A 12,197-nucleotide genomic window follows, 5' to 3' on the forward strand; every position below is an offset into this window, starting at 1 on the left:
ATTACAACTAAGCCAATTCTGGCATTTGTGACCTTATACTAGTTACTTCGGCATCATGACCTACCAATTCTTCATCTATTAAACTGTATTATGTGTGATATATATGAATATATACATTAAATGCCTCAGAATTTTTTAGGGATGAGCTAATAATTGCCACTTAGCCTGGCACTTGACATACAGTAACTACTCAGTAAGTAGTAAATATCATTGATGCTTAGTTTATATTATTAAATTCCTCATTTTTATATGTTAGTGAAAAATAAATATAGGTTGTGTATCTGAGAAAAAAGTACATTATTAAACTTGTGAGACACAATTATATAAGCATTAGATAAATACTGTGCATATGCTTACTGAGAGTTGAAACAATGAAAATTAGGCATGTTGGCTAAACACTTGAAATACATATCCTTAACATCCATGCAAATAGTGACAGTACAGTCACATTAAAAGGGTATTTTTAAAGAGGGCAATGAATTATCTATAAGCATATATATCAGCATACACTAGTATTAAAAAACCTAATTATAGCAGGAAGTTATACATATAATGATGCAGTTTGATTGTTTGGATATATGTTTTAAGCCACAGTTAATTTTCTCATATGTAAGGAAAGTGATAACCTTGAGTGAAATATGGTTATGAGAAAAGTGGCCTGGGGAAGGTTACGGTAATCATCTTCTGTTTCTATATCTGGGTGATTTGTGAATAGTAACAAGTCTCTACTGTGTTCTGATACAAATTGGAATCCCTAAACTTGGAGAGTCTCTTATGTAGAAGCTACATGCACCATCATAAATGAAATAGGTTAACTCACTATATCAGAAAATACAAATAAAATTCAGTGAAAGTACACGGATTACTTAAAATCTCACAGAATTAGCTGGGATACACAAGCAAAATGCTTTCTCAATGACCAAAATTCATATTGTTAGGGCATCTTGGTTTATAACAAGAAAGAAAGACAGATATAGATCACACATATCATTTTTATTATAAGAAATATTCTATAATAATAAAAGTCTGGTTTCCTTTTATATAAATTATGATCTTTCCCCTACTAATTATTAACTAGTATTACAATATTAACAGTATAATATAGTAGCAAATTTTTCTCAACTATACTGTATGTTGAATGTTAATGAAACAAGTTATTGGTAAGTGACTCCCATGATGCTTTTATGTAGTTATAGAGCCCTTCAATCTATTGTTGTTTCCACGAAGTTCGTGGATACCTGAGCTACTTCTTCATTCATAGTAGGCAATTAGCTAAAATAATTATTACATGAATTCAGTTTTTATATGCACATATAAGACATCTCTATACCCAGACAATCCAGACATTCAAGATGAAAATCACATTCAAGAGAAATAATTACATGCGCAGTACACGTCAGTGTCAAAGTATTTCCTCCAGAAACTTGAAGAATAAATTCTCCTCTCTCTGGAGAACTAAAACTTGGATGCCAGGTGACTTCACATTCCAATGAGCAATATGGGTCAACAACACCTACAGAGAACAAGATAAAATAAGACACTTACCATGTTTTCATCATTGTTTTTGTTTTTGTTTTGTAGACATTCAGGATAAGAACTGGTATAAAAGTGTAATGTCATTATAAAACAAATTTAAACTAAATTTAAATAACAGAAATAATAAGTGAGGCATTAGTAAAGGAACACCGTTTTTTAGGATTTATATTTCATCAAAATATAAATTGTTTTTCTGAGTTGGTAAAAGAAATGCATACCAAAATATACCAATGTATGAAAAGCAACAAAAAAAGTATCATGTCAATAAACATTAGGACTAGAGAGAGAGACAATAGAAAACTATTAGTGACACCTCAAAAAATTACCTCCTCTGATTTTCAAATAATCTGCTTTCAGAAGAAAGAATTGCTATTGTGACCTTTAACCTAGAAATTAATTTTTGATGGAGCTAAAAGTAATGAACATATCTCTATAATTCAAATACATTGAGAAAGAATACAATATCAAAAACATTAGGTGTAAAATGTTGGACTTTGTTAAAGTCACAATTAAAAAGGAAATGATACAGGAGAGTGCATAATGAGAGCATAAGAGATGGGGAAATCTGAACTATCCCAAGAAAATAGAGGAAATTTCATTGGACTAATTTTAAATCTTGACATAAAGAATGGATGACCTGGAAATTTGCAGGATGGCAAAATTTTGGGAGAAACATAACAATGACATACAAAAAATGATTAATTTAATTTTAAAAAGCAACCAAACACACAACTTTATGACCACAGCCAACATCAAAATAAAACAATCTAACAGCCACTGGTCATTAATCTCTCTCAACATCAATGGACTCAATTCTCCAATAAAAAGACACAGACTAACAGAATGGATAAGGAAACAAACCCCAGCAATCTGTTGCATACAAGAAACACACCTAAGTCACAAAGCTAGACATTACCTGAGGGTAAAGGGTTGGAAGATGGCTTTCCAAGCAAATGGACCCAAAAAGATAGCAGGAGTAGCCATTCTAATATCTGATAAAATACACTTTCAACCAAAATTAATAAAAAGAGATGGGGAAGGACACTTCATACTCATCAAGGGAAAATTCCACCAAGAAGACATTACAATCCTGAACATCTATGCCCCAAATACAAAAGCACCCACATTTGTTAAAAAAAAAAAAAAACATTGATAAAACTTAAACCACACATAGCTCCCCAAACATTAATAGTGGGAGACTTCAACACCCCACTCTCAACAAAGGACAGGTCAACAAAACAGAAATTTAACAAAGAAACACTGTCTCTAACAGAGGTCATGAATCAAATGGACCTAACAGACATTACAGAACCTTACACCCAAACACAAAAGAAGTTACCTTCTTCTCAGCACCTCATGGAACCTTCTCCAAAATAGACCATCTAGTTGGTCACAAAGCGAGCCTCAACAGATACAAGAAGATTGAAATAATCTCTTGTATCCTGTCTAATCACCATGGAATAAAGCTGGACCTCAACAACAACAGAAATAGCAAAAAGCCTACACACACATGGAAATTGAACAACTTGATACTAAAAGACAGCTGGGTCAGGGAAGAAATAAAGAAAGAAATTAAAGACTTCCTAGAAATCAATGAAAATGAATACACAACATACTCAAACTTGTGGGACGCAATGAAAGCATTGCTAAGATGAAAGTTCATAACACTAAGTGCCTTCAAGAAGAAATTCGAGAGAGCTCATTCAAGCAACTTAATGACTCACCTAAAAGCCCTAGAAAAAGCAGAAGCAGTCACACCAAAAAGGAGTAGACTGCTGGAAATAATCAAACTGAGGGCTGAAATCAATCAATTAGAAACAAATAAAACAATTCAAAGAATCAATGAAACCAAAAGCTGGTTCTTTGAGAAAATCAACAAGATAGACAAACCCTTAGCCAAGCTAAAAAAAAAAAAAAAAAAAAAAAAAAAAAAAAAAAAAGGCAGGGAGACACCATCTAAATCAAAAATGAAAAGGGGGACATAAATACAGACACTGAGGAAATCCAAACAATCATTAGGACTTACTTCAAAAGTCTATATGCCACAAAATTTGAAAATCTAAATGAAATGGACAATTTTCTTGATCGATTTGACTTACCAAAGCTGAATCAGGACCAGGTAAATCAAATAAATAATCCTATATTCCCCAAGGAAACAGAAGCCGTCATCAAAAGTCTCCCATCCAAAAAAAAGCCCAGGGCCAGATGGTTTCAGTGCAGAATTCTACCAGACCTTCAAAGAAGAGCTAACTCCAATTCTCTTCAAACTATTCCACAAAATAGAAAGAGAAGGAACATTACCAAACTCATTGCATGAAGCTATAGTCATCATGGTACCTAAACCTCAAAAAGACCCAACAAAAAAAGAGAACTTCAGGCCAATCTCCCTTATGAACAATGATACAAAAATACTCAACAAAATACTCGCAAACCGTATACAAGAACACATCAAATTTATCATCCACCATGACCAAGTAGGCTTCATCCCAGGTATGCAGGGGTGGTTCAATATACGGATATCCATCAATGTGATCCACCATATTAACAAACTGAAAGAAAAAAACCACATGATAATCTCCCTAGATGCTGAAAAAGCCTTTGACAAAATCCAACATCCATTCATGTTCAAAGTATTGGAGAGATCAGGGATACAAGGCACATATCTAAACATAGTAAAGGCGATACACAGCAAGCCTATAGCCAACATCAAACTGAACAGAGAGAAACTTAAAGCAATCCCACTGAAATCAGGGACAAGACAAGGCTGCCCACTCTCTCCATATCTCTTTAACATAGTTCTCGAAGTCCTTGCTAGAACAATAAGACAGTTGAAGGAGATGAAGAGGATAAAAAATGGAAAGGAAGAAGTCAAATTATCACTATTTGCAGATGATATGATAGTATACCTGAGTGATCCCAAAAACTCTACGAGGGAAACCCTACAGCTGATAAATACCTTTAGTAAATTGGCCGGATGCAAAATTAACTCAAAAAAATCAGTAGCCCTCCTGTATACAAAAGACAAAAGGGCTGAGAAAGAAATTAGGGAAACAACACCCTTCACAATAGCCACAAATGACATAAAGTACCTTGAAGTAACCCTAACTATGCAAGTCAAAGACTTGTTTGAAAAAAAAAAATTAAGTCTCTGAAGAAAGAATTAGAAGAAGATATGAGAAGATGGAAAGATCTCCCATGCTCATGGCTTGGTAGGATTAACATAGTAAAAAGGGCCATATTACCAAAAGCAACCTGCAGATTCAATGGAATTCCCATCAAATTACCAACACAATACTTTACAGACTTGGAAGGAAAAATTCTCAACTTGATATGGAACAACAAGAAACTCAGAATTGCTAAGACAATTCTCTACAGTAAAAGATCTTCAGGAGATATCTCCATCCCTGATCTTAAGTTGTACTATAGAGCAACAGTTATAAAAACTGCATGGTACTGGTATAGAAACAGAATGGTAGATCAATGGAACTGAATAGAAGACCCAGAAATAAACCCACACACTTATGGACACCTGATCTTTGACAAAGATGCCAAAAACATACAAGGGAAAATAGATAGCATCTTCAACAAATGGTGCTGGTCTAACTGGATGTCTACATGTAGAAAAATGCAAATAAATCCATATTTATCACCCTGCACAAAACTAAAGTCCAAGTGGATCAAAGACCACAACATAAAACCAGACACATTAAATCGGTTAGAAGACGAAGTGGGAAATTCCCTAAAACTCATTGGTACAGGAGACAACTTCCTGAACAGAACACCACCAGCCCAGGCTCTAAGAGCAACAATCAATAAATGGGACCTCATGAAACTGAAAAGCTTCTGTAAAGCAAAGGACACCATCATCAAAACAAAATGACTGCCTACAGATTGGGAAAGAATCTTCACCAACCCTTTATCTGACAGAGGGCTAATATCCAGTATATATAAAGAACTAAAGAAGCTGAAAAGCAGCAAACCAAGTAATGCAATTAAAAAAAATGGGGAACAGAGCTTAACAGAGAACTCTCTGTAGAGGATTATCGAATGGCAAAGAAACACTTAAAGAAATGCTCAAAGTCATTAGCCATTAGGGAAATGCAAATCAAAACAACTCTGAGATTTCACCTTACACCCATCAGAATGGCTAAGATAGAAAACTCAAGTGACAACACATGCTGGAGAGGTTGTGGAGAAAGGGGAACCCTCCTCCACTGCTGGTGGGAATGTAAACTTGTACAACCACTCTGGAAATCAGTCTGGCGCTTTCTCAGAAAACTAGGAATAGCACTTCCTCAAGATCCAGCCATACCACTCCTAGGCATATATCCAAAAGAGGCTCAAGTACACAATAAGGACATTTGCTCAACCATGTTTGTAGCAGCTTTATTTGTAATAGCCAGAAGCTGGAAACAGCCCAGAAGACCCTCAACTGAAGAATGGATGCAGAAATTGTGGCACATCTATACTATGGAGTATTACTATGCAATGAAAAATAAGGAAATCATGAAATTTGAAGGCAAATGGTGGGACCTAGAAAGGATCATCCTGAGTGAGCTGTCTGAGAAGCAGAAAGACACACATGGTATATACTCACTCATATAGACATATAACATAGGATAAACCTAGTAAAATCTGTACATCTAAAGTAACTAATCAAGAGAGAGGGCCCTGACTAAAATGCTCAATTCCTATTCTAAAAGACAAGAAGATGGACATCAGAAGAAGAATAAAATAGGAAACAACCTAGACACCTGCCACAGAGGGCCTCTGAAAGGCTCTTCCCTACAGACTATCAAAGCAGACACTGAGACTTATGGCCAACTGTTGGGCAGAATACATGGAATCTTATGTAAGAAGTGGGAAATAGTAAGAGCTGGAGAGGAAGGCAAGCACACAAGGAGAGCAACAGAACTAGAAAATTTGAACACAGGGGTCTTCCCAGAGACTCATACTCCAATCAAGTACCGGGCATGGAGATAACCTAGAACCCCTGCACAGATGTAGCCCATGGCAGCTTAGTCTCCAAGTGGGTTACATAGTAATGGAAAGATGGACTGCCTCTAACATAATCTGATTGGCCTGCTCTTTGATCACCTCCCCCTGAGGGGGAAGCATCCTTACCAGGCCACAGAAGATGACAATGCAGCCACTATTGATGTGATCTGATAGACTAAGATCAGAAGGAAGGAGAAGAGTTCCTCCCCTATCAGTGGACTTGAGTAGGGGCATGCATGAAGTAGGGGGAGGGATGGTGGGACCTAGAGGGGAGGAGGTGGGACTTATGTGGGGATACCAAATGAATAAATTATAATTAATTAAAAAAAGGGTCTGTAAAGCATTAGGAATGAGTTGTGGCACACAGCCAGAGATGGGGATATCAGTTATTCTAATGACATTTAGATATATGCCTTAAATCTTTTTTTTAAACTAAAGCCATTTATATTTTTAAGTTTATAGAAATGGCTCTGGAAAGATTCACATTAAAACTTTTATCACTAATTCTGGGCTAAAGAAAAGCATTGGTGAATGGGGCATTCCTTTTGTATTTGGGATAGTGTTCTTTTTTTAAACTCAAACTTATTCCAGCATTTATTTATTGTGTGTGCATACTTGGGGGAAAGGGGTGGTCAGAGGAGAACTTGCAGGACTCAGTTCTGTTCATCACAGCATGAGTCCTGAGATTAAACTCAGATCATCAAGCTTGGCAGTAAGTGCCCTCACTGGCCAAGCCTTCTCACCAGCCCCAAACTCAAGATTAAATTTGCTTTCCTTTGAATAAACCTTATATCTACTAATTTCATTTAGTTTTTGTATTTGAAACAAAACATATGTCAAAACTTGACATATGCATATCAAAGGATAACCGTGCATTTTAATATTTATAAGAACTTGGGGTTTCATAGGAAACTGATGTTCGGAAAACATTCTTATCACTATAGGTTACAGTTCATGATGGTTGAGCAAAGGCAGGTATGTCTGAGAACTCCCATCTTGACTCATAAGCAGAAGGCCAAGAGAGCCCACTGGGAACAGAAGAAGGTTTTTCCAATCCTCAAAGCCAACTTCTGGTGACACACCTCTTCCAACAAGGCCATGCCTTCTAACACTTCCCAAGCAGGTCCACCAACAAGGAACCTAGTATTCGAACAAGTTGCACATATGGAGTCCATTCTCATTCAAACCACCACAATAACAAAATCTACATACACTGACATTTTGATTATATGTTTGTTATTTCTGAGATACAAAATGACTGGGGGTGTTGGAGAGATGGCTCAGCAGATAAGATGAGCAATTCATGAGAAGCAAGCCAAGAAGCAAGCCATGTGCTTCATTTCAGTTCCTGCTTCTAGGTTCCTGGCCAAGATCCTCCACTTACTTCCCTCCCTGATGTTCTCTAAACAGTAAAATAAAATAAACCCCCTTCTACCCCCAAAAAATAGGTCATATAATATGCTAATTTGATGTAGTTTATATGGCATGAAAGTGTTTTCTTAATTTTCTAATTTATTTATTTATTTCAGTTTATTCACTTTGTATCCCTGCTACAAACCCCGCCCTCGTCTCCTCCAAGCCCAAACACCCTCCCTCTTCTCCCCCTATGTCCCTTCCCTAGTCCACTGATAGGGGAAGAACTCCTCCCCTTCTATCTGATCCTAGCCTATAAGGTCTCATCTAGACTGGCTGCATAGTCCTGGCAAGGTTGCACCTCCCCCTAGGTGGAGGTGATCAAAGAGCCAGCCACTGAGTTCATGTCAGAGACAGCCCCTGTACCCAGTACTCTGGAACACTTGGAAACTGAGCAGCTTAAGGGCTTTTTCTCAGCAGGGGGTCTAGATCATCTTTTCATGCATAGTCCTTTGTTGGAGTATCAGTTGCTGCAGGGCCCAGGATTTTTGGCTCTGTTGGTCTCTTTGTGCAGTTCCTGTCCCCTCCAGGTCTTTCTGTCTCCTTCTTCATCCATAAGATTTCCCGCAGTCTGCCCCAAAGTTTGGGTGTGAGTCTCAGTATCTTCCTTTTTTTTATTCTTTATTAATTACACTTTATTCACTTTGTATCCCCCCTGTGGTTCCCTCCCTCCTCCTGTTCCAATCCCTCCCTTCCTCCACCCTCTGCATGCATGCCCCTCCCCAAGTTCACTGATAGGGGAAGTTCTTCTTTTCCTTCCTTCTGATCCTATTCAATTAGGTCTCATCAGGAGTGGCTTCATTGTCTTCTTCTGTGGCCTGGTAATGCTGCTTCCCCCTCCGGGGGGAGGTAATTAAAAAGCAGGCCAATCAGTTCATATCAGAGACAGTCCCTGTTCCTATTACAATGGAACCCACTTGGATACTGAACTGCCATGGGCTACATCTGTGCAGAGGTCTTGGAGCTTCGTCAAGATCCAGCTATACCACTCCTAGGCATATACCCAAAAGAATCTCAAGTGCACAATAAGGACATTTGCTCAACCATGTTTGTAGCAGCCTTATTTGTAATAGCCAGAAGCTGGAAACAGCCCAGATGCCCTTCAGTGGAGGAATGGATGTACAAATTGTGGTATATCTACACAATGAAATATTACTCAGCAATAAAAAACAAGGAAATCAAGAAATTTGCAGGTAAGTGGTGGGACCTGGAAAGGATCATCTTGAGTGAGCTATCCCAGAAGCAGAAAGATGCACACAGTATATACTCACTCATATAGACATATAATATAGGATAAACCTACTAAAATCTGTACACCTAAAGAAACTAATGAAGAGGGAAGACTCTTGCTAAAATTCTCAATTCCTATCCAGAAAGGCAAAGAGGCTGGACATCAGAAGAAGGAGAAAAGAGGGAACAAGTCAGGAGCCTGACACAGAGGACCTCTGAAAGGCTCTGCCCTGCAGACTATCAAAGCAGATCCTGAGACTTATGGGCAACTTTTGGGCAAAGTGCAGGGAATCTTATGAAAGAAGTAGGAAACAGTAAGATCTGGAGAGGACAGGAACTCCACAAGGAAAGCAACAGAACCAAAACATCTGAGCACAGGGGTCTTTCCTGAGACTGATACTCAGTATCTTCTTATATACTCTGACGGGTAAAGTCTTTCAGGAACCCCATGTGGAAGGCTCTTGTCCTGTTCCCTCTCTTCTCCTACTTCTAATGTCTATCCTGTTTGCCCTTCTGAGAGAGGTTTCAGCCTCTTCCCTAGGGTCCTTTTTGTTGTTTGGCTTCTTAGGGCTATAGATTTTAGTATGTTTATCCTATATTATATGGTTAGTATCCACTTATAAGTGATTATACACCATATGTGTCTTTCTGCTTCTGGGTTATCTCACTAGAAAAGATCATCCTGAGTGAGGTATGAAAGTTTTTATAAGTAAATGCATATTCAGATTACATTTACTAATGCAAGTGTATCTTACTCAATAATTTGAGAGGCTTAAAGTACTTAGATATCCTAAAATGAATAATGCTTTTGGTCTAAACACTATACCATCACTTTTTCTTTGTGTTTGTAACCCCCCATCTTGCCTTTTAAACTCCATACTTGTTAAGCGACGCAGTTAACCAAGAACTTATTTATTTTTTGTTTACAGCACCATTTTTTCTGTTTATTTTGGCAACTACTGACTATACATGCACGTTCTCTCTAAGGACACAGTGGTAAAAACTAGGCATGCTTCCATTTCTCAAGGATCTTTTTAAATAATATATTGATACACTTTTATTAGTTTTGTTATTTATTACAATTTACTCACTTTGTATCCCCACTGTAGCCCCCCTAGTGTCCTCTTGGTCCCACCCACTCTCCCTCTTCTCCCCCTGTGCTCATTCTCTAATCCACTGATAGGATAGGTCCTCGTCCCCTTCTCTGGGAACCCAGCTTATGAGGTCTCATCAGGACAGGCTGCTTTAAACTTATATCTCCATATCCATCTCTCACTATGTGTTTCTATTAGAATCTCATAACATGATCCTTACTTTCAAGTCCTATATAGACATATGAGAATAAATATGCTTGATGATATATTGTAGTTTATGTCTATGCTCTCTACATAAGTACAAAGAACATGCTCAATAAATAATTAATACCTAAATACATGACTGAATGAACTAATTTCTAAATAAAACAAAACAAAAGAAAAAAAAACTGTTACCTTTGGCTGGACGAATAGTAAATGCAGTTCCTCTCAGTGCACTTTCTGGTTGCCACCCAAACTGGGCAGGGAGATTCAGATGATTATAGAGTCTAATTGTTTCCCGAAAACATGTTTCCAACAAGAAAGTTTGTGGTCTCAATACAATCTCATTAGAAGACAGCTCAAGTTTTGGAGGCATGATGACAGCCGACACTAGGATATGTCCACCCTTTACATTGTTAATTCTAAATGTGAATGATCTGTAACAAAGTAGAAAGTCCAATATTTAACTCAAAGCATATCTATTTGTAATTATGCATTTATTTATGATTACAGAATTCAGATACATATAAAATATATATGGTATAAGGTATGATGCATAGTTATTTCTGAAAATATAGGAGGAAATTAGATTATCATTGAAGTATATGAAAATACAAGTGTACAAAATGATGTCAAAATATACTTTCTAGGGCGAACAAAGATGGTGGTGGCTAGTGTGCACCTTAGCTGAGGGGCAAAGGACCTGCATCGCCAAAACTGGTGAGTGAAGGGGCTAATCAACCCAGAACAGTGTTATCTAGACTTCCAGAAAGAAAGAGACTAACCATGAACTAAGTTCATGTAGAATCAGGTCACCAGCAGACTCCTCCAGGAGGAGACACCCCGGAGGTGGATGATCCCTAGGCACTTCCGTGTGTCCAACTCTTTACTCTTTCTTTAGAGGAGGCAGGAGGCGGCCAGCAGAATCACCACAGAGCACACTGTTTGTGCCCCAGCCCCAGATACAGCTGCAGCTTCCACCAAAAAAAAAACAAAAACAAAAACAAAAACACGAGATCTGGAGCTGAGAAAAACCAATCCTTTCAGGTACTTCCCCAAGAACTCCTCCATAAACCTGCCCTGGTGTTGTGGAAGGATAGAGAGGCACACAGCCACAGTGGGTTCACAGCGCTAGGACCCCAGTGCTGCCAGCTGCACCTAGCAAACAAACCTCAGCTCGGGATCTGGGACTGCGGTCACTCAACACATCCTGATACCCTCCCAGGTCCAGCGTAATAAAGTCTAGCACCAAGTTCTAGCACCAGCAGCCCCTGGCAGAGAAACCTTCTGCTCAGGATCAGGAACTGAGAATTCTCAACACCTCCTGGAACTCCCCTGAGAATGCCGCCGCCATAAGCTTGCCCTAGTGGAAGGGAAGGAGAGGGAAGGGAAGGAGAGAGAGGCAGCCTGTAGATGCGGCCACAAGCCACAGCACCTCCGCTCCAGTGCACCCCAGCAGCCCCTGGCAGAGAAACCTGAGTTCTGAATCTGAGGACACTCAACCTTACCTGGTACTCTCCCAGAACCGGCCGACATATGCACTAGCAACAGGCGGCTTCTGCCAAAGAGATCTGGGCCCTGGATCTGAGACTGAGGACACTCAACCCAACTCTATCCGGTGCTACTCCGGGACCAGCCACCATAAGCCTTCCCTGGCTGAAAGGAAGGTCACAGAGGTGGCACACAGTGCAGGTGGACACCAAGCCCTGCTGCTACAGTGCCACT

At 38.7% G+C, this 12,197-nt stretch overlaps 1 protein-coding gene across 1 annotated transcript in view; it reads right to left on the bottom strand.

The window, feature by feature from the left end:
- The window catches only part of LOC110542726 (cilia and flagella-associated protein 47-like), a 554,711-nt gene that overhangs the window by 467,016 nt on the left and 75,498 nt on the right, over positions 1-12,197 (bottom strand). Inside the window, exons 15-16 of the mRNA XM_060375216.1 lie at positions 10,668-10,909; positions 1,383-1,513 (exon numbers count right to left, since the gene is read on the bottom strand). Of these exons, the coding sequence (XP_060231199.1) occupies positions 1,383-1,513; positions 10,668-10,909 (373 nt within the window). The remainder of the gene's footprint in view (positions 1-1,382; positions 1,514-10,667; positions 10,910-12,197) is intronic.

The sequence above is a fragment of the Meriones unguiculatus genome, chromosome X (assembly GCF_030254825.1).
Source record: "Meriones unguiculatus strain TT.TT164.6M chromosome X, Bangor_MerUng_6.1, whole genome shotgun sequence".
Classification (NCBI taxonomy): domain Eukaryota; kingdom Metazoa; phylum Chordata; class Mammalia; order Rodentia; family Muridae; genus Meriones; species Meriones unguiculatus.